This window comes from Biomphalaria glabrata, chromosome 10, assembly GCF_947242115.1.
Source record: "Biomphalaria glabrata chromosome 10, xgBioGlab47.1, whole genome shotgun sequence".
In the NCBI taxonomy this organism is placed as follows: Eukaryota; Metazoa; Mollusca; class Gastropoda; family Planorbidae; genus Biomphalaria; species Biomphalaria glabrata.
This window is the reverse complement of record NC_074720.1, coordinates 14,649,210-14,673,005: the sequence shown is the minus strand read 5'-3', so window position 1 is coordinate 14,673,005 and position 23,796 is coordinate 14,649,210. Positions and strand designations below refer to the sequence as shown.

General features: G+C 35.9%; 1 protein-coding gene and 1 long non-coding RNA gene across 3 annotated transcripts; both read right to left on the bottom strand.

Annotated features, from left to right (window-relative positions):
- Nucleotides 1–174: 174 nt before the first annotated feature.
- Nucleotides 175–3,165, bottom strand: LOC106054394 (uncharacterized). Its single transcript, XR_001215411.2, has 2 exons — nt 2,967–3,165; nt 175–483 (listed from the first exon to the last, which is right to left on the bottom strand). It is a non-coding gene; the product is annotated as an uncharacterized LOC106054394 (long non-coding RNA).
- A 5,234-nt stretch (nt 3,166–8,399) lies between these two features.
- Nucleotides 8,400–23,124, bottom strand: LOC106054392 (trans-1,2-dihydrobenzene-1,2-diol dehydrogenase-like). Of its 2 annotated transcripts, none has more exons than XM_056044051.1 (8): nt 23,104–23,124; nt 17,710–17,821; nt 17,385–17,548; nt 16,469–16,718; nt 13,976–14,103; nt 13,375–13,461; nt 10,182–10,254; nt 8,400–8,838 (listed from the first exon to the last, which is right to left on the bottom strand). In XM_056044051.1, the coding sequence occupies exons 1-8, from the start codon at nt 23,107–23,109 to the stop codon at nt 8,735–8,737; spliced, it is 924 nt and encodes a 307-aa protein (XP_055900026.1). In that variant the 5' UTR covers nt 23,110–23,124; the 3' UTR covers nt 8,400–8,734. The 2 variants fall into 2 exon arrangements, with proteins under 2 accessions (XP_055900026.1, XP_055900025.1); XM_056044050.1 differs by lacking the exon at nt 23,104–23,124 and adding an exon at nt 22,624–22,803.
- Nucleotides 23,125–23,796: the final 672 nt, after the last annotated feature.

The window sequence follows — 23,796 nt, the reverse complement described above, 5'->3', positions numbered from 1 at the left end:
CATACAGACCTATTGCTGAGCGTAACTGATTTCCAGATGCAGATGAAGTCAAAATTTTAAAAACGCTTTTTGCCAGATACAAGCTCTAAAACAATGGCAAAAACTATTATTAGCTAGAAAACGAAATCAATCTTATGAAAAGAAACTAAAAGCCAAAACAAAAGAAACATAAACTTGAATCTTTATATTATTACGTTTTATTTTTAAGATATTTTAATCATCCTGCTACATGTCCACGGTTCATTTCCCAAGGGCTCCACCCAAGAGATATGAGGATGGTTTGTTATTTCTTGTTTGGATGGCATGCTCTTGGTCGCTCCAGGGGTCTTCCTCGAATACTGGGTTCAAAATGGTAATACTTCTGCCTGGTTTCAGTTCGCTATAGGAGACCTCGTCTCGAGAACGAGGGAATCCTTCTACGCTGATAGACAATGCCAGACAGTGGATGATAAGCATAAGAAAACAAGCAGGGATCATCTTGTTCTGAAACATGACAGAAGGCATCCTTAAGTTTCAATGTAAGACTTAAACATTTGATATTTAATGTAGCGTTTGTAAGTCTTTGTCTTCTAAGAAAACAGCCCCCCCCCCCCGCTTCATCATAACTACGAAGTGGGGGAGGCAAGAACCGAACGCTACAAAATTCGTTTATTTCTAACTCTCTATCCACGCAACTCGTCGACGAGAGAAAAGATCAAGATGTCTGTGAGTAGTCATTGAGTAGTCTGTGAGTAGTCAGTGAGTAGTCAGTGAGTAGTCGGTGAGTAGTCTGTGAGTAGTCGGTGAGTAGTCAGTGAGTAGTCAGTGAGTAGTCGGTGAGTTATCATTCCATGAACTCTGTGTGTCTGTTCTCTTTTGTAGAATTTTGTTGTTGCGTTTAATTGGAAAAAAAAAAGAGCCATTGTAATAAAAATTAATTTCTAATAAGGATCAATATAGAAGTGTCTTTTTACGTAGCTTAAGTCAAGTACCCTAAATCTGTTGTGGAACAAAATAAGGAACATCCTACTCCTCATATAAGCATTCAAGATCAGACAACTCATTGACAGTGACATAAGGAAGATAACTAAGATAAAAATCGACTGTACAAGGTTATAGCCTTATCAATTGTTAGGCAAAACGTAATTATTAATTAGCTATGGCCTAGTCATCAAACGGACTGTAACCGAGTGTAAGACGAACATGTTTTCCCCGGTATAGATCGATGTATAGTTAACTCTGGCGGATCAAGGCGGATCGGCAGGGGCGATCGTCCCCCCCCCCTCACTCGACCGACCGAATTTGTATATAAAGATTTTTTTAAAAATTGTGTACAAAATCATTAACCTTATTTAAAATATATACTTATTATTTATATTTTAACCAGATTCTATATTATGATGAGGCGTGGGGGGGGACGATTACATCTATCTATCCCTCCCCACCCCCGACCATAACTAAGCCATCGGGTGGGGGGCGGTTTAATTGTTGTGCAGAAATTGCAATTTGAGAACGAAATAAGTCAAATATCTAAGTATGCTACTTATAGTTATGTTAACCTATATGTATAGTGTACTAGGTTGTCGTTTCTAGGCTGGATTGTGGGAGGACCGGTAGATGATTGTTTACAAATATTGAACTTCAAATGAAAAAGCTTAGGAAATTGTATTCTGCTTTGCAAAAATGAGCACACAAAAAAAAACTACAACTTAAAAAAACAACAACTTGCTTACATTACTAGCAGTCTGCATATTTTAAAAAAAAGCTATTTATAGTTTTCTGCCAGAGATAAAAGTATCTCATTATCCTCAACAACAACAAAAAAAAAAACAACAATCGACTGTGTCCGTTAATTGACAGATTTCCGTTCTAATGTCCACTTTTGACTACAAAAAAAAACAAAAAAGACTATAGTATTGTGTTTGTCAAAATTCGAGATTCTAGTTACTAGTCTAGTCGTATAGTTCCATGGTCTAGTCAACAAGCCATTACATTTTTTTTTCTGAAAAAAAAATACGGATTGTTGATAAGCATTTAAGTGGCTCAATTTTAAAGTGTTTGTGTGTGGGTGTGTTGTATAAGTATTAGTCCTGATGGTTAAACTATACATGTATTGTGTTAATTAGATATCACCTTCACACCTTCACCTATTCCTTAGTCTGTTGGACCGTTGGGGCACCACACAAGATTTGTCAACCGTCTTTCTCCATTGCTCTGTCTTTTGCCTTTCAAGGCAGGCCCAACCATTCTTTTATGTTGTCTTCCCATCGCTTTCTCTGCCTGCCTCTTCTTCCTTTTCCTGGTACTGTTCCCTGAAGGAAGGTCTTTGCAAACTCCGATGACCTTTTAATATGGTCATAAAGTCTTAGTTTTACGTTTTTTTTACAATCGCTGAAGTAACCCTGTCTCCAATCTCTTCCTTTGTGATGTGGTCTTTAAATGTACTTGTAATTAAATATACTTGTAACTAAAATGTAGTCCTTGTAACTATTCATTATGAGCTATGGTGTCTTAATTTGTTTGTTTAAACAGTAAAATTTTAAATAAGTTGTCTTAACTTTATTGTTTCAAAAATACTGTATATACAAGTGTATATGGTATACTGATTTAACTATAATTTTATAACGATACAATAATGTGTTAGCTAAACTCACCTAGTCACCCAGCTATAGTGTCCTAACAATGTCTAAACTGTTTTGACATAGTGTTACTGTGAAAACTAAAAGACGGACCACATTGTAAAGTTGAACAAAATTCTTTCTATTTGGTTCTTGTTCAAGGAGCATGCTATTATAGATCCACTTATCTGACCACGTTTTCCTAGCAAATACTTTTCAATGTTTCCTAAGGAATGCATGCAACAGTTTGAATAATACATCTACTTCACGCCTGAAGCACGCTACCCTGGTGACTATCATTAAGAAATAATGAGCTTGATACTTTCATTCTAGAGATATTTTTTTAAAGATGGTCAAGACAATACGTACCAATAGACAATCCATAGTTCCGAGATGTAGAGAACTAGGTATGCAACAGGCAACGTGCTATAAGGAAAAAAAATGAAGACCTTACAGGGTGAGTTCAAGTCTGCTGTTCTCGAATGAATGCACGCACTTGTCACCCAGGTGTGGGTTAAATAAAGGGTGGGAAGGTGACGTCATTGTCGATACTTTGATGAGCCCACCTCCCCCCCCCCTTCGACAAGTTCTGGGGACGTGAGTTTTTAATTTTAGAAAAATGTATTTTGAGTGTGTTTATGTGTGTGTGTGTGTGTGTGTGTGTGTGACATATCCGTCGATTCCATAAAAAAGTGCACTGACCCAATGAGATTTTTCTTTGTAGGTCTGTTAGCGGCATGCGAAATGTAGGCATTCTATAGAAATACTAGAATACATGACGTTTTCAGGCAAAGTAGGTCATGATTCTCATTCTATAGAATGATAGTATGACTAGATGTACAACAAAGTAGAAAATGTCTTATTTAGACAAATATTTATAAAGAAAATATAAATAAATAAGAAAGAAAAACACAAAATGAACAACAGGAGTTATTAAGACTAAAAATACATTTGTAGGCCCGCGTATCTTTAGTTATTCTAAGTGCAGTTTCAGTTTACAAATAATCGCATAATAGTAATAGGCCTACACATGGGCGGGCTACACATTAGTAAAAAGTAGGCCTGTCTGGTGACCGTTCCTCGCTCGGTTGAACGATTTGTCAAGGAACGTTAATATTTACCAGAACTCTTTTGGAAACATTTTTGTAATGACGAAAGTGCTATTAGAGCATGGAATGGGTTGCCTGAGCTAGCCAGGAAAACCAGTGACTAGGCAGAATTTAAGTCATTGGTTAATATGCATGACTAAATGCATGACGCGCAGGACGTAATCATCTTCTTTTTTGAAGTAACGTCTGTATTATATAAGATAAGATAAGATTCGATAATCTTTTCCCAAAGGCCCATGTAGGCTCCTAATGGTCACGGGCCAGGGAGAAATCTACCCTATTTGGGCAAAGCTCGGGTACTAAACAGAAAGAATGCCATTACATGTTATGTAGTGTATAATTTTATGGCCATAATAGAGCGCAGGCCAGTCTGGTGAAATTGGTCTAGTAGCCTTAGAATCATAGATTATGTGTGTATGTGTGTGTGTTTCTGAGTCGTTCAGAAATGTTGCGAGAAATACAGAGAAACTGCATGTATCGCTTTTGTAGTAAGACGCGTAGAAGTTGGGGTTAACTGGGTATTTCCTTAGTGACGAAAACAGTAAAATATTAGAGAGAATAACGGACAAAGTTACTGGTTGTTATGTTAGAAAATCCTTCTACTCCGATGTTAGTATTAGTCCATTAAATATTAGGCTACCTCATAGCAAGCTGTCTCCAAGTTCTTTACTCAACTGCCCCTTGACTTTCATCGTAGGGGTGCTGTGACAGATCGCGTAAACAAATCCCTCTTTGAAGGATGACTTCTGAAAGAGAGTCATGTTTTACAATATGACCGAACTAGCTCAACTTTGTTCTTTTCAAAGTATTGTGGAGTTCCTCCTGTTGGCCAGACAGAGTGTTGACTTGTAAACTTACAAACTCATTTGTTTTCCTTTCCTGGTATTTGATACCCAGCATTTTTCTGTAGCATTTACTTTCAAAGGCTGGAATTCTTATTTCAGCCTCAGCGTTCAGTGTCCAACTTTTAAAACCGTAAAGAAGTACAGAGACAATTAAAGGAGAGGAGAATACAGTTGTAATTTTGACTTGGAATCTAATGTTACTCTTCTAGATTTTCCACAGTTTGCTCATAATGGCGGATGCCAAGCTCAAACATGTTTTTTTTTTCAAAACTCTTTCAGTGATTGTTCATCTCTTGTTATGTTTGAACCTTAGTATTTAAACGCGTCAACTTCTTTTAATGGTCATGAGGTATGCGCTTGGCAGGAGTTTTTGACGAGGCAGTGGGGGTCTTATAATTGTTTATAGTGAAGGAACATGTGAAACATGTAAAACAAACAAGCAAACATTGCTAAGCTGTTTCATTGAGTGGCCTGCGGTAACAAACCCCATATTTTGAGCACTAAATGTGTATGCTCAACCTGACTCACATCAAAGAAACAAACGGAACGTTACTGTTTTATAGCTGTGAGGATCTGGTTTCCGTAGATGGCGCATTCTACTCTTCGCTGTCATTTCTTGGTGTTAAAGCAACGTGATATATGTCAGTGAGTCCCTAACCTTAGGGCGCGCAACTCTTTATGGTGGAGACCATGGATGGAGACATTAATCTTCACTCACACCTGTAATTGTTTTAAAATATATTACATTCGTTTTTTAAATGTATGTTTTACTCATAGTAGAAAGACACTAATGCTGTGACAATTCGTACAAATGCTACTTCTTTCCTAGTGCCATTAGAGCAAAAAACGGGTTCCCTGAATCAGACAGTAAAACCAATATACTTTGCATGTACTTTGTATGTTCTCTTTTTCTTTTCCACCTGTCCCATTAGTTGCAAACATTCAGACAAACTGAACGGGATGACCGACGAACATAATCACGTGATCCTGGTGTCCCAATGTATAGCTACGCTTACAGGTCCCCATTCAGGTACAAGTAATGACTGTCCAATTCAAAGGAGTTTTTTAAGGGATGGAATCATAAGGTGAAATCATATGGGGGCGGGGGGCAGTTTCATGTCAAATGGGGGGAGCGGACGAATTTTAGTAAAGAAATCACACAATTTGTCTACAAATTATGTTAATAATATAAAATAATTATTTATATTTCAACCAATTTTTAGATTATTTCGCCCTCCCCATCTTGTATGTTGGCCGATTTGGTGGGGTGGGGATGGAGAGGTGGCAATGCCATCAAACCCGCAAACCCCACCATAAACTTTCGAGTGGGGGGGCGGTCCAATTAATTTGTAGAAATCACAGCTTATTAACAGAATCAATTAAATATCTATATATTTAAAAGTTGTTATAGATATTTTTAACCGATCTTTATATTATGTCTTTCCCTTGTTAGCCGATTGGGTGGGTTGGGGGGGGGGGCGAATACATCTACTGCCTTCCCCGCCTAAGCCCTTTGAGTGGGGGGCGGTCCTACTTTTATTTAGAAATCATAGTTTGTGAACAAAATTAGTTGAATTACTATATCATTTTTAGTGGCCCCCGGAAGGGGAAAATACGCTATTAGTTTTGTGTGGCCTGTCTGTCCGTCCGTCCCGTTTAGATCTCGTAAACTGGAAAAGATAATGAAAATCCGACATCATAATATTTTAGACCATTCAAAGTTCTGATGCTACTTTTTCCTTTTCTGAAAGCGAAAAATCTAATTTTAAAAATCACTTATGCATAAAAATACACCACTTTTACAACTATTAGACCAGGTTCACATCAAACTTGACATTCACTTTAACCTATCCTCTAGTCTGCCGGACCGCTGGTGCACCACACGAGATCTGTTAACCTTTTTTCTCCATTATTTTCTGTCATATGTCTTTGATAGAATTTCATTCTTATAATATTGAAACCTGCCTTTTTACCTGCCTGGGTGGACCACTTCGGGGGCCGATTTTCAGTTGTGTTTCGGCACAAACTGTCTTTGTAACCTTGTTATACTATGTCGCTACCTTTCTGGTATCTTGGCCGATACGGTTTGGTGGGGGGAAGGGTGATTGCTTCTACTACCCTCCCCACTCTAGCCCTCTGAGTGGGGGTGGGCGTTCCTATTTTTTTTAATGGAAAAATTATAGTTTGTGAACAAAATTAGTTGAATATTTATATAAAATAAGCTACATATTGATATCTGAACCCATTAGTTTATAATGTCGCACCAAACTCTAATCTAAATTTTATAATTAGTAAACTTAAATGAAAAAGGGTTGTACCAGATGGGAGGGGCGTCCCAAGCAAACGCCCTCCGCCCATCGGACAAACTAATACTTTTTCTTTTTGTATTTTAGTTAAGAAATTACAAAATAAAAAGAAACTGTCACTAATATAATTTTTATTTGCTATGAATTAAATTTTTATATTGAGTCACCCTACCACTATTCTTTAATGCCCAATGCATTCATAAGCATAAATTATAAAAAGGAGCGAGGATTAATCGTTTTCACTCTACTGCCCCATCCTCTTTCCAGTCAAATTAAAACCGAATAGTCAAATATGGCGACAGAGTTTATGTAATTGCACATAATTTACATAATTATTTTAAGAAAGACTTTATTTTGGAAAATTTAGAATTCATACGAAATTTTTAATATAGGAGTAACAGCTGAGATGAGTTCTGAACCCAAATATTATTTTCCTAGTCACCTTTTCCCAATCTTTACTCATACTGATATTTTTCTACTGTATAAATAAATTTTGGACTTTTAACTCACGATATATTATTGAATCCTAAAAATGCAAAAAAAATTAATAAAAAAAATTATAGTAGAATCTAATTGGTCCACTTAATTTCTCCTACCACTTCCGAAATTTTTATTTAGAGCTTTGAATACTAGTTCTGTAACAAAACAAAGTTACAAACATGCCTATTGAACAAAATGTATCACTTACAAATGACCTTTTTTTTTTTTGAATAATATTTTTTTCCGCGGCGATCCTCAACGCCTTAATCTAAATGTTTTATGTATGTTATCTTTTCAAGGAGCCAGTCGGTTGTATTTGCATTGTAAATTCATATTAGAATATTTTTTAAGTAAAACATTAACAAAATGTTTTTTAGTAGGATGAAAAATGACCTTTAGAAGTCAGGAGAAAGCATTCCTGCAGTGAAGAATGCAAGAAAACGCATTTGGCGTTGGGGCTTTGCACCGAACCCCACTGGTGCAGATTACAACGCTCCCCCAGACCCATTAGCTGTCAAGAGTAAGGCCTTAACATGTCTGCTTTTTATTTGTTTGTTTATTTCTCCGAAGGTTGAGAAACACTGCTTTTTTTTCTCATATATATATATATATATATATTAATTATATTAAAATATTATTAAGCCTTAATCTAAATATGTGGGGTATATTATCTTTTCAAAGAACTAATCGGTTGTATTTGCAATTTAGTAAGGGCCTGTAAATTCATATTAGAATTTTTTTCAAGTAAAACATTATCAAAAGGTCCTTTTTTAATAGAATGAATAATGAGCTGTAGACGTCAGGAGAATGCGTTTCTGCAGCGAAGAATGCAAGAAAACTCTTTTGCCGAACCCCACTGGGGGAGCTTTCAGCGCTCCCACAGACCCCCTAGCTGTCAAGAGAAAGGCCTCAACATGGCTTTTTTTTTTTTTTCACAGAAAGTTGAGAAACACTGCTTTTTTAAATTAAATTAATTTAAATTAATATAAAATCAATTAACTATTTATTTTAGATTTCAATTTATTACAATTTAAACAAAATAAAAGTAGAAAAATGCATAAATAATTTTCAAATCATGTATTGTCCTTATTTATGCTTTGATTAATCAAATACATTCAACAACAAGCATCCAATGGTACTAATTACAAACATTAGCACGACATGGCCTAAACAGTGCAAATGTTTAAAAAAACAAAACAACTTCTTAAAAATAATGTTAATGTTATTTGCTTATGACATTAGAAAAACTCATTGTGCAGAAGATGTAAAACTGTAAAACTTGTAGGCTACTTTGTTCAGCACACACACACACACACACCAAAAAAAAAGCTTTAAATAGAAGTCTGTTATCGTTCATATAATGAAGTCCCATAAAAATGACTAGTCTGAAGCCCGTCTCAAGAATAGTTGTATTTCACCCCAAGCTGTTTGAGAACCTCTTGCATGATGAACATAATGGTCTCGCTGTCCTTGTGAGGGATGACGTCGCTCTCAGTTACACCTGTGATAGGAGGAGAGGAGGTTGATTCATTTCAAACAAGCACACACTTTTCATACGGTAGTAAATTAGCCTAAATAAAACAAGCCAAGCGTTAAAACAACAAAGAAAAAGATTTATTAATTATTAAAAGAAGCCAGACATCTTAACAGACGAGGTCGCTGTGATCTTAAAGGTCAAATAAAGCAGCTAGCTTTGGGAGAATGCATCAGATAGATTTCGAATGTAATCAATTTTTTGAGAAATCCATTTAATTGTATATTTGTTGCTGATTTATTTTGCATTTAATTTTCAATATTACATAGGCTTTTAAAGAAACCCTTTTATATAGCGCAACTTTCATGCTGACAGCATGTTCAGAGCGTTCAATCTGTGTTTTGGACCAGTAGAGAAAGGAGTATCAAGAAGAAATTTTAGTGCTTCATTTTGGGCGCTCAGTAAAAACAACTTTACTTGAGTCGGGTGTTGAGCCCCCTGGATAGGTAACCAAGTCCCCTGGATAGGTAGCCAAGCAGTTTAAGCCTCTCTGCCACACATATCACAAGACTATTTCTATTGTTATTAAGTACAAAAAAAATAAAGTTCCCCTTTTGCGATCTATAGGGCAGATGATGTAAAGGTCACCTGTGTCTGTGGCCCACGGTATTAACGAGGGCGTCATATGGCCAGCACAACGACCAACCGCCATTACTTTTTCCCCAACTAATGTCAGGCACCCATTAGAGCTTGGTGGTGAAACTCAAAATCCAGTCTTCACCAGGATTCGTACCCAGTTTGCCCGGTTCAGAAGCAAAGCGCTTTACCGCTCAGCCACAGCGCCTCCTTTATTGTTATTATTCACATATTAATATCTTCGTGCGTAACTGTCAGTTTCCTAAGTGGAAAACATGCTGCGTCTGCTGGTAAAACTCTGTCACAGTCGCATAATTTGAATCTTCTGGGCTAGTTATTTAATTATTATTTCTTTCGTTGATTAAGTTTTCATTAATTATAGATTTAGGTATTCACGTCTGCATGCTTCAATTTTGCTTAAGAATTAGTAAGAAGTGTGGTTTGGAAGAGGCGATATAAATACCACTGATTGAATATCATAGTTCGACTAGAGCCTATTTGTAAACCCAGACCAGCTACATGTTTTTATTTATTTTAACAAAATCTAACTGAAACATGGGAAATGCAGGTGCAAGATGGTCTAAAATCTATGAATTGAACTGGTTCCTAAGTAGTTTTGATCTCTCATAAAAATTCCATAATCTTAAGCCTGTATGGTCTATGAAATTTATTTTATAAATCAACTGGACACCAAGCTTTTCCAAACCGCCTTTGAACAATAAACAAAGTCTTACCTGCTTTGAGATACTCTCGTACGCCTTTAGCCTGATAAACAAAACCTTGAGCATTTCCGTAATATGAGCCATCCTGTAAAAGTAAATAATTATATGTTCATGTATTTAAAAAGAAACTGTTAGTTCTATGTGCTTTAAAAAAAAAAAGGTTTTAGGATCCAGTCACAGTTATTTGGCAAAATTTATAATTTAACTAGTCTGACATTACCCGCGGCCTGCGGGTCTAAGTTTGTGTTTACTAATCTAGTGGATTGGATTTAGATGTATGTTAAAGTTAGCTAATGATCCTTTCAAGTTTTTTCTCTTTCGCTACGAAAATAAAATTAGTTTTGCGAAAATGGGTTTACCCGAAGCCGATACATTCATATCTATTAAAAACGAAAAGAGAGATAGCTTTGTTAAATGAATGGGATTATAAAGTGAACAATTAAACGAAATAATTTTTAGTACGCGATTCATGAATGAATATAGATCTAGGCCTATCTCAACTCGGCTTCGCAGCTTTCGTAAACGAATGTAGTCTCTTAAAAATGCTTTAGAAAACCAAATTTGAATGTTTATTTGATCAAAATATGAAATGAATGGACTATAATTAGTATGTTCATGTGTTAAAGTATAAAACTATCTGTGCGAAGAGAAGCGTTATCATCTTAAAGTAGAATTAGAGTATTAGATCTAGGGATGGGATTATAAAGTAAACAATTAAACGAATTAATTTTGAGTACGCGATTCATTACGGTATTGTCTAATGAAAGTATGTTCGTCAGGAAATCTGTAGTCACAGATATAAGGAACTAATTTATGAAAAAAAATGCTTTTGAAACACAAAATTGACGGTTAATTTTATTATATAATGAAATCAATGGATCTTCTTTTGTATTTTCATGTGTCAAAGTAAAAATCTATCTGCGCAAAGTGTATTTCTTAAAATTAGATCTAGGTCTAAATCCTTTCGATCTTTTCTCATGTCAACATTGTAGACATGGCCTAGATCCATAAAATACTATAGCTGTAATAGAGTCGGACAACTTTTTTTTTTTTTTAGGGTCTTAAGTTTGTTTTAGGGCTACAATACATATACTAAGGTCTAAGTTGGTACCCAAGAAACATTCCTGCCAAGTTTTATCAAGATTGGTTAAGCGGTTTTGATGTCTATAAGTCACATACATACACTTCACATTCTACTTTATAGTATAGACTAGACATATGTTACCCGCGACCCGCGGGTCTTTATTTGCGCACTACTGTCGATATAGTCACTGAGAGTGTTTTGTAAACAATTAAACGAAATAATAATGTAATAAGTAAAGCGAATGTGTCAATGTAAAAATAGTGTGAATGAAGCTATCAAATCAAAATAGCTAATAGGCTTAATTAAATCCATTTTTTTTTCAAATTAAAACATTTGCTTGTAGGCCTACATATATTTGATTAAAATTTGAGATGAATAGACTAAATTTTGTATGTTCATGTGTATAAAGTATAAAGTAGATCTTGAGGTAAACGTAGATCTAAATCTACACTAATCTAGAGTTCTGTGCTGCGCATGCGTGACCTTTTTTCATGAATGAATATAGGCCTATCTCAACACGGCTACGCAGCTTTAGCGAACAGCGAACGAATGTATTAAAAATGCTTTAGAAAAACAAATTTGAATGTTAATTTGATTAAAATATCAAATGAATGGACAATAATTAGTATGTTTATGTGTTAAAGCATAAAACTATCTTTGCGAAAAGAAGTTTTATCATCTTAGAGTTCAGTAAGAGTTTTAGACCTAGGCCTAGGAATAGACTCAGACCTCAGAAGAGAGATGTGTTAATGTGTAACCATTAGGTAATGTCGAATGAAATAATGTTCGCCAGGAAATCTGTAGTCACAGATATCAGGAACTAATTTATGTAAAAAATGCTTTTGGGTAATCTAGTGGATTGGATTTAGATGTATGTTAAACGTAGCTAATGATCCTTTCACGTTATTTCTCTTTCGCTACGAAAATAAAATTAGTTTTGAGAAAATGGGTTTACCCGAAGTCGATACATTCTTATCTATTAAAAACGAAAAGAGCGATAGCTTTGTTAAATGAATGGGATTATAAAGTGAACAATTAAACGAAATAATTTTTAGTACGCGATTCATGAATGAATATAGATCTAGGCCTATCTCAACTCGGCTTTGCAGCTTTCGTAAATGAATGTAGCTTTAGAAAACCAAATTTGAATGTTTATTTGATCAAAATATGAAGTGAATGGACTTTAATTAATATGTCTATGTGTTAAAGTATAAAACTATCTGTTCGAAGAGAAGTTTTATCATCTTAGAGTTGAATTAGAGTTTTAGATCTAGGGATGGGATTATAAAGTAAACAATTAAACGAATTAATATTTAGTACGCGATTCATTACGGAATTGTCTAATGAAAGAATGTTCGTCAGGAAATCTGTAATCACAGATATAAGGAACTAATTAATGTAAAAAATGCTTTTGAAACACAAAATTGAAGGTTAATTTTATTATATAATGAAATCAATGGATCTTCTTTTGTCTTTTCATGTGTCAAAGTAAAAAACTATCTGCGCAAAGTGTATTTCTTAAAATTAGATCTAGGTCTAAATCCTTTCTATCTTTTCTCATGTCAACATTGTAGACATGGCCTAGATCCATAAAATACTATAGCTGTAATAGAGTCGGACAACTTTATTTTTTTTGAGGGTCTTACATTTGTTTTAGGGCTACAATACATTCACTAAGGTCTAAGTTGGTACCCAAGGAACATTCCTGCCTAGTTTTATCAAGATTGGTCAAGCGGTTTTGATGTCTATAAGTAACATACATACATACATACCCCTCACATTCTACTTTATAATATAGATTAACATACTCCTAATTGTGGTCAGGTCACGAATATGTTATTTACCAATGGTATGAAACTTATATACTGTATCGGTTGTCGTTCTTATGTTTGCACGTGCTTGTAACTTATGCATAAGAATGTTTTCACGAAATGTGTGTTGTGTAGTCATTCAGTGTATTCAAGCCATACTAAGTGGACAAGGTTTTCCACTCTATTATTATTATGTTCATAACAATCAAGAAATAAAATCTGTCTATTGGTTGTCTACCTAAAGTGAAATCATGCAAAACAAAATTACTCAAGGAGTCAGGCTATGTTATTATTTTAAAAGTTTCCATACCTGATCCTCCACTGTTGGTAAGTGGAAATATTTCACCTCATTATCTTTCAACACAACTCTCGTTGGATACCAAAAAGAGTCTGGAATCTAGAGATTATTCAATAAGTATGTATGTAACCATCTTACATAACAGTCGAAGTGTAAAACAAAATATGCAATGGTGCATAATTAGTCTTTCAGCACTTAACTTTAACAAAACAATGACAATACCGGTATCTGAAAATAATATTTCAAGTCATACATAACATAGTCGAAGGAGTAAGAATTTTAATTTAAGTGATTTATTTCTAATTTTAAAACCAAATCTAAAAAATAATAGAAATGTATTTGATTGGACATATTGGACATCATTAAATTATACTTGATTGGACATCACCAACTTATATTTGATTGAACACATTGGACATCACCAACTTATATTTGATTGGACACATTGGACATCAACAACTTATATTTGATTGGACGTATTGCACATCAACAACTTATATTTGATTGGATATATTGGACATTACCAACTTAAATTTGACTGGACATATTGAAAATCACCAACCGATGTAAACAGACAACGTTATTTAAAAAGAAATGTTGTGCTGAAACTGACCACAATAGTTCCCTTCGTCCCGTAGATAGTAAAGTGGTTTGCCCCTCCACTCGCTTCCATTGAGTAGGCCAGACTTGCAAACTTATCACCTGGGTATTTCAGTGTTATTACGGCTGTTTTGTCAGCACCTAGGGAACATACACAGACACATTCTTAAGTTTCTATTGATTTAACATTTGTTTGAGCGGGCCGCATTATAATGCTTCCCCCCCCCCAACCTTAGATATATATATATAACAATGTTACGATTCTCTCTCTCCAAATCAGTACTTCTGTAAACACTGCTCAATACACAACACGTCTAACTCAAGAACTTGACAACACGAGTTCCAAAATAATCTGGTACTTTAATAATGAGTAAATAAAAATAGCCAATACGAAATAATTGGCAACACAATCAACTGACTACAAATGTTACACTCCACATCACCGTACTGCAGTACTAAACTCTACTTTCTATCTCATCCTGGACTCGTAAGTTTCACTTGAGGACTCCACCAGGACCGACATCTTGGCTGGCTAACAGTCCTGGTCTCCTCGCTGTCCTGTCTTAAACTGCATTGCCTTACACACTCTGTCTCTGGTCCATAACACGGGTGATATTTACGAGCAAAGTTCATACCAGTAATGTTCCTTGTACATCGATATAGCACGCTAAAGTGTATTGCTTGCCTGTGTCACCTATGTAAGCTGATCGTACACAGTAAACCCTATCGCGTCGCCAATAGGGTTACAACAATAATAATGGCAATGACTTCGATTCCGATGAGTGCAGTGTATCACATGGCTACGAAAACCCCGTTGCGACCTGCATATTCTTCCACATCTGGTGCAGACAAAGCCGTTGTACGCAAGAAATCTAATTGAGTTTTTTACGTTTTCTTAGCCTGTCCTCTACAAAGGCTTTTCTCTAGGCCTCAAATGTGTGTCCCGTAGTCTTCGTAAGAGATCTCCAGCTGTGACTTTCAGATGCCATCTGCTGCCACATATTTTCCTCCATGCCAACGAGGGCAAAATGGCGCCATAGTTTATCTATATTGCACTTACGGGGGCACCCCTATTTCGCTGTCCTCCTTTACGCTCGCCAACAAAGATCGCTTTTGGCATGGGGTCGTCCCCCACGCGGGATAAGTGTCTGACCCAGCGCAGCTATCGAATGTTAAGTAGTGCTTCTATACTGTCCACACAAGCCTCCAACAGAATATGGTTATTTGTTTACGTCTACTAGTATTTGTTTACGTCCACCGGCTACGCCCATTGTTTAACTGGCCAGTTTTGTTTAACTTATCCCCCCCCCCCCCCCAGTTTATCCTACATACAATTTCTGACAATTCATAGACTTCTAGGCTTCTTAGTGAACACCTTAGAGAAAAGAGGAACCTGTTTACAAAATGTCATGCAAATCCGTTCTGTGGTTCCAGCGATTTCATGATGAATTCATGAATATGTGTTATGTCGCATATATATATATATATATATATATATATATATATATATATATATATATATATATATATATATATATATATATATATATATATATATATATATTTAAAATAAGGCTTGTCTTCGAGTCCGAAGATTAGTGAGGAGTGCAGTATTTCCCATGGCTGCGCAGCCCCAGCTGTGACCTACATATTTTGCCACACCCAAGGCAAGCTTAACCGTTGTCCGCAGATGGTTGATTTAGATTTTCCTTTCGCCGTCTGCGTTTGTCCTCGGCAGCGGATTTTATTTTGGTCTCAAATGTGTATCCCGCGGCCCTTGTGAGTGATCTCTAGCTGTCTCGTTCTGAGGCCGCATGCAACCAGGTGCTCTCTTCTATGTCAGCCAAGGAAAGTTGACGCCTAAGCTTGTCTTTGAAACGTTTCCGTGGGGCGCCTCTGTTACGTCGACCACCTTTTAGCTCACCAAAAAAGACTGCCTTTGGAATACGTTCGTCTCCCATAAGGGATAGGTGCCCTACCCAGCGTAACTGTCGGACCATAAGAAGTCCCTCTATACTGTCCATAACGGCGTTCGCAATGACATCGCTGTTTGTAGTGCGGTCTTGCCACTGTATGTCCATGATGGAGCGCAAGCATCTTTGGGGGAAGCGCTCAAGAAGTCTTAGTTGTTTTCTGTATAGTAACCATGTCTCAGATCCATATAGAAGGGTTGAGAGAACCACTGCCTGGTAGACATTGATTTTTGTAGGCAGGCGGAGCGAGTTGTTCCGCCAAACTTTCGCCTGAAGGCGTCCAAAAGCGCTACTGGCCCTGGCGTCATTATATATATATATATATATATATATATATATATATATATATATATATATATATATATATATATATATATATATATATATATGTAATACTATTTCATGTCTATAGTTGAAGTTTGTTGGTATATGTAGGAAGTCAAGCAGATATTTCGGGAAAAAGAGTGATTTTGTAAAGAGGTTTAAGAGAAGGTGTTGAAAGCGATATCGAATAAATTAGCCACTTAACACACCTGTCTCTGTCTTGCTTCCATGAGCAACGATCATCTCGGGTTTGTCTTTGAAGATTAAGTTAGCTGCCTGGACAGTGTAGCAGCCAATGTCCATCAGTCCACCTCCACCGAGTTCAAGGTCGTATAATCTTTGGACGTGCACAATGGGAACGGCGAATGTTGCTTCTACCATAACCACGTCACCTATCGCCTCAGACTTGAGGTGTTCTTGAATAAATTTGTACGCCGGGAAATAACGGCTCCAAAATGCCTTTAAAAGATTAAAAAGATTATGACCGAAAATAATATAGACGAATATATAGGCCTCTCTCTCTCTCTCTCTCTCTCTCTCTCTCTCTCTCTCTCTATATATATATATATATATATATATAAATATATATATATATATATATATATATATATATATATATATTACAGCAAACATGATAGAATCTACAACGTGCCTCGCGATAAAGCAAAGTTAGATCTAGATATAGAAAGACCTCAAAAACAAAATCTTTAAAAGTTTTTTGTTTTTTTTGTGAGTTAAAGTTAAAAAAAAAATATCCATGGAAGCAGCAAATAAAAATATGTTATAATACATAGCCTATAGGTCTGCGATTTTTATTTAATAAATAAATATATTGAACACAGACGCACAAATTCACAAAGCAACAAGTAAGGCAACAAGTACAATAAAGTTGAAAAGATTTTGTTTTGTATGAGAAATATTTTTGTTTGTTAATAATTCGATTTTTTTTTTTTTTTAATTCCAAAAATGTGCCCATTTAGGTCCCTACAAGTGAAGAAAATAATTTTTAAAATTCTATTTATTTAAGTCCAATAAATATGTTTTTTTTTTAATGTTTAGGCCTACTTAGTTAAAGGATTAAATCCTTTTTCTTCGAATAAAATGTCTTTTTTTAAATTTACTTACTTCAGCGAAGAAAACACCTTTGCTTTTGGCCGCCGCAAGGACTTTCTGACATCCTTCTAGAGTGAGCGCCATTGGTTTCTCACAAAGCACGTGCTTCCCAGCATTGATAAACAGCAAACTGTTCTGGACATGCTGGGTGTGTATGGTGCCTATATACACAATATCTGAAACAGGATTTTATACAGTTACGATAATATAATGATTGAAAAAAGAACGTATTTAGAAGAGTTGGTTATTTATATAAATAGTCGAGGGTCAGATATGGTTCGCAGTTTGGGAATCACTGACCTAGACGATATAACCACGACAATCTGAATCAACGTACCAACATCCGGATTTTCCGCTAGCTCTTCGTAGGACCCATAACTCTTTGGAATGCCAAATCTTGAGGCAAAGTCTTCGGCTCTCCCTTTGTCTCTAGCTGCCACAGCAACTATCTGTCCCGTTAATGCGTTAAAAAAATGAGAGTTAAAATGCGTATTTAATAATGATAATAACATTTACTCATTTGAGTCTAAATCTAAAAACAGTCATAAACAAAAAGTTTTATAAGTGTCAGTGTGCTCAGTAAAATTGTAAGTCTAAACCAATTTGCTGATCAATTATTGGGAACTGGTTTCCAATCACAGCTGCCTAATTTCACACACTTTCTCAATATCTTACTTGAAAGGATAATGGAAGATGCTTTTGAGGGCTATGAAGGTACTGTAAGCATTGAAGGAATTAGAATTACTAGCTTGCGCATCGCGAATGGGCCAGATGGTCTGGCCCGAATTTTAAGAACTAGCTAACATGGCGATTTGCATAGACTACCACAGCATATGGAATGCAAATCAATGTAAAAAAAAACAACAAAAAAAACCCCCACAAATCTTAACCAATAGCCAACGGGGCTTTAAAAGGGACATCAGTATTGGAAATGAAAGGCTGACAAATATCTCGAAGCTATTGTCTCAGATAAAGAAACCAAACGTGAACTACTGGCCCGAATTGTTCAGTCCACAGCAGCACTTGCAAAACTCAAAACAATATGGAAAGACAAAGGCATAACCCTCGACACTAAAATCCGACTAATACGCTTCTTGGTCATGGCCACATTCCTATATGCTTGCGAATCTTGGACACTGACTGCTGAACTAGAGAGGAAAATCAAAGAAATGGAATTGAAATGCTACAGAAAGATTCTAGGTATCACGTCCAAAGACCGCATCACAAACGAAAAGATTAGAGACAAGATTAGTTCAGCGATCGGACCCACGATGATCTGCTTTCTATCAAAAAAACGCAATCTTTATGGCAATATCACAAGGTCCTTTGGGGAACAGTACAAGGAAAAAGAATGAAGAAACAGACAGAGAAAGCGATGGTAAGCGATGTGTGCGTTTTTCGACAGTAGTTGGCAGGTCACCGTGGGGCCCTGTTGTCGTCGTAATCCTGTTTTTAATCTCTTCTTTTGTGATGGGGTCTTTGTAGGATGCCTGGGATCTTTCTGTAGCATCTCAGCTCCATTGTTAGGATCATCCTATCTTGTTCTGCAGTTGGCGTCTAAATTTGTGTTTCGTTCTAGCTTCGCAGTAAAGCACTTTTAGAATTCAATGGCTATTAAAAGATGCCAAAAGTACCAAAGCAGGGGTAACAAGATGTAAAATATATGTTTACATTTTTGACATTTTCATCACTTGCTGGGCCAAAAAGACTAAGACCTTAAAGTAAATGCAGTAGAATATTTCTGTGTGTGTATAAAGCTTCGAAATTTATATAACTGGTAGACAAATAGAAGGATCTTTTCTTTGTAAACAACAAAAACGTGCGATGTTTTGAACACACATTGAGACGTGATAACAAATATTTCAATGAAGATAAATTCTTAAAGCAAACAGATAAGTGGCGAGAAGAAACGCTGAATGAAACAATTTGTGAAGCATGTTTTTTGATACACTGATGCGGAGGGTATTTAATCGGGACTGCGTCACCCCAGCACTCCCAGAACGCAAGTGAGTACGTAGAAGCAGGGCAGGATTTAAGGGAGGCAGGAGGGGCTACTGCCCAGGGTCCTCAACAAAAAAAGGGTCCACCACAAGAGTGAAAATGGATAAATATTTCGACGGTCAGCATTTTTTTTTTTTTGGCATTTTTTTTTAAATATTTTTTTTCGCCTTTTTACCGAATACTTTAAATCTTACTGTTGGAAACACTGTAGCGGTTAAGAAGTGTCCGCTTGTAGCGTGCTCGTTATAGAAAAGCAGGTCCAGATTTACGGCAGTTCGCAGACCCCAAATATACATTCATTTAAACCAAAATATGCATATTAAATATTTAAAAAAAAAGACGGTATGGTTCTAGACATAAGTATTACTAATAAAGTGGGTTTGGATTAAAACTTTCGAAAAACTGTAAGGTTCTCTACAAAAATCCCTGCCAATGGGTCTCCACATTCTTAAATCCGGCCCTGCGTAGAAGTAACATTATCTTATCTTATCTTATATAATACAGACGTTACTTCAAAAAAGAAGATGATTACGTCCTACGCGTCATGCATTTAGTCATGCATATTAACCAATGACTTAAATTCAGCCAAGTCACTGGTTTTCCTGGCTAGCTCAGGCAACCCATTCCATGCTCTAATAGCACTAGGGAAGAAGGAGTGTTTTTACAAATTTGTCCTTGCATATGGGGCAAGGAATGTGCCTTTATCTTTGTGTCTTTCAGAGTATTTTATTAAATTTTGTTTTTGTATTTGAAGATTATGGTTCAGTGTTTTATGTATGATTGCTACTTTACTTTTGAGCCTTCTGTCCTGAAGGCTTTCTAAATTTAGTGATTTTACTAAAGGTGTTACTCTAGTCAAGTGTGTATGAATTTGTTATGAATCTCACTGCTCTATTTAGTGTCTGTTCCAGTTTCTTAATGTTTTCTTGAGTTGAGGGGTCCCAAATGGAGGAAGCATATTCTATAATTGCCTAACCAAGGTTAAATAACATTTTAGTATTATGTTCTTATTTGATTTATAGAAATTTCTTTTAATAAACCATAGTGCTTTGTTTTATTTTTTTTTTTTTTATAGTTTCATCAATATGTGGATTCCATGACAGTTTTTCATTTATTAGGCCTATAACACCTAGGTATTTTGCGTCCATCAATAAGATAAGTGGAATTAATTTGTTTTAGTTTTTTTTTTGTTACTCTTAACAACTGAAATTTTTCTGGGTGAAAAGACATGCTCCAATTTGATTCCCACTTCTGTAATTCATCTAATTCTCTTTGTAAAATATCTGTGTCTTGTGTTGTTTTTATTGTTCTATATATTATGCAATCGTCTGCAAATAATCTGACTTTTGTTCCTGAAGTAATGCAATTTGGTAAACCATTTATGTAAATTAAAAATAGTAGTGGACCTAAGACTGTTCCTTGAGGTACACCTGAGTTTACTGTTATCGGTGTTGATTTAGAGCCATTTATTATTACAGTTTGTTCTCTCCCTATCAGAAAATCTTTAATCCACTGATGCAATGGACCATTAATGCCGAAATATTTTAATTTTTTAAGCAAACTATGGTGGTGAACTTTGTCAAAAGCCTTGGAAAAATCTAGTAAGATAGCATCTGTTTGTTCACTATTATCTAAACCTTTTGAAAAATCATCAATTAGTCCTATTAGTCATGTTTCACATGATCTATATTTCCTAAAGCCATGTTGGTATGGGGTGAGGACATTATGTTTGTCTAAGTGGTTTATGATGTTGCTACATATTATGTGTTCTAGGATTTTACATGTGATGCTGGTTAGTGATACTGGTCTGTAGTTTCCTGGGTCAGATTTTTCTCCTTTTTTAAACAGGGTGGTGACATTAGCTTCTTTCCAGTTTTTTGGTACTGTGCCCTGGTTAAGCGATGCCTGAAAGAGTATTTTGAACACCGGGGCTAGCACATTGCTTAGTTCTTTGAGTAATCTAGCTGGAATACCATCAGGTCCAGACGCTTTATTTGGTTTGGTGTTGGCTAATAGTTTTTGGGTTCCATTTTCTTGTACTACTATATCTTTTATGTTGTCTACTTGGTTCAAATTAAGTAATATGTCTTTGTCTCCTGGGGCTGAGAATGCTGATGCAAAGTATTTGTTTAGGATGTTTGCTTTAGTTTCATTATCATTATGTAATGTTCATCTTATTAATGGCGCTAAGCCTGTTGCTTCCATTTTCTTAGACTTAATGTATGACCATAGGTTTTTGTTAGGGAAGGTACTATAGGCCTCACTTTACATGCTGGGTTACCTGGCTTAGCAGGTAGGTACACGTGGAGCTAAACTCAAATAAAGCGTGCACACATGATTGCTCAGCTGAACGACACCAAGCAGTCAAAGCAAAACGTTTCTTTATGGCTTCAAAACGTGCCCCCCTTGAGAACAACGAGTTCGATGTACACCGTGCGTCTTTTAGACATTTAAATATATTTTTTTACGCATAATTCATCGTGCATCATCGTTATTTCTTGCACTCCGCGAAGACTTCGACAACCACGTTCAGCACCTGATTGTTTTAATTGAGTGCATCATGGATGGAAGTGCCATAGAGTGCATTGATTGGCCACAAACCTATATATTTGTATATAGGTCAGTGGCACCAAATGAAAGACAATAACCGTGATGAGATAGGCTTTTTACTTTTTAGGGTTATGGTAATGTGGATCTATGAATGACTATATAGGCCTATGCCATAAAATGCTGAGAGAGAGAAAGAGAGAGAGAGGAGGGGGGTTCATATTGAAGGGTGTATCAAAATATGTTGGTAAGGCTTTTGACTGTTGACAACACGTTTGTCCGTTTGTCGCATATCCCTTTCTCAGCTGCTCATTAGTAGGTTTAGACATATAGGTCTAGTAGACTCTACGTATGTAATTTAAAGCTAAAAGAAGACTATAGCAGTGCTGAGGATGGTCCTGGAATACATTCTAAGTCATATTTTTTATGTAGGTACCGGTAACACACATTGTATTTTGGCCTGGCTGTCATTTATGCGGCCACAACGAAAAAGCACCGTAAATTTATTTGGCTTTTGTTTTACATGTGAACAAATCAATGCGCGGATATCAGGGTGCCAGATTTATTTGCATTAGCAGCTTTTCCACGTGCCATTAAACTACTGCTTTTATCACGGTGTTATGGCGTCGTTTTAGCACGCATGTTACCGTAAAAAACCAAACGCATTTTATGGCTTACACTAAATTCTTTAACTATGCCAAACCTGGTGATCCTCTGAAGGCAGTGATTTAATGCACATGCAGAAGTCTAAAGAAATTTTACCAGCGCCACAAATACCCCACCTAGTGGCCATATTGAACAGCGAGATAGTGTAGCTTATCTAAAGCGAGTGCACAGTGTGCTAGCCCTACACACCGTGTTTGTATTCGCTTCACTTTTTTTTTTTTTGACACGTTGCCATTGAGGATACGTAAACAAGCCTACGATATTGAGTTAAATTCAAGTTGATCCTATGTCATATGTAGGCTACAGTGGATTTTAGAGCATTAAACAAAATGATATGATTATGAAGAAATAGATCTAGAATCAGATCAATCTGACATTTAAATATGCTAGCAAAGCAATAATTTTTGTTGTACTTTAAAATAGCTACTTGTTGCAATGCCTTATTTAAAAGACAACATTACTAGATTCTAGATCTTTACAGCCTATTGTTGCGATATTTAGTTGTACCGCTTCAGACCTGCATGTCATAATTCGACGACCTAGTTTCACCGCAAGAGAAATAACTGCTTAATTTTTTAAATAGCCTCTCCTTAAGGGTGCTTCATTGATCCGTATTGGAAATTCCTTTTGATTACATTTTTTACAAGGTCTCTTAAATTTCTTCGATTAAAAACAGCAAATTTCCACAAAACAGAACAGATAGGCTACAACACACAGAGCTCATTGAGTGACTACAGACAGACGTCCTTATACATAAATTTACAAAGTCTGGACTCTCAAAATCTATACTTAAAATAAAATATCCTACTCACATTAGGAACTGAGTTACAATTATAATTATGGCATGATAGAATTGCATACGTAGCCATAGAGTGTTGCCCTTTACTTGCAAGTGTAATTGCAATTAAAAATTAAACTTTTTTTTTTCTTTATTTTCTTGTAAAACTATGTAGATCTATAAATGTGATTTAAAAAAGTGTGGGTCTGGAACCAACACTGTACAACTAACAACTGTGCTAAGACTAAAGGTTTACATTTTACTTTACATTTTCTTTTCTTTTTATGCATGCTGAAAAAATATTCTGTGTTCTTATAAAGACCTTTTGTAATAATCATATGGTAGCACAGCATAGTTAATAAAGTGGTATTGGTTCAGGCATTCTTATGTTGATCCACCATGTCAGGTTACAGGATGAATGTAAAAATAATC

What these genes read in the sequence shown, in the direction of transcription:
- LOC106054392 (XM_056044050.1), bottom strand. Translation starts at nt 22,713, where the DNA reads ATGGCCACTAGGTGGGGTATTTGTGGCGCTGGTAAAATTTCTTTAGAC. An exon ending in AAGGTGTTTTCTTCGCTGAA is followed by an intron (nt 16,719 to 17,384) that starts GTAAGTAAATTT and finishes AATCTTTTAAAG; the next exon opens with GCATTTTGGAGCCGTTATTT. An exon ending in ACGAGAGTATCTCAAAGCAG is followed by an intron (nt 8,839 to 10,181) that starts GTAAGACTTTGT and finishes CTCCTATCACAG; the next exon opens with GTGTAACTGAGAGCGACGTC.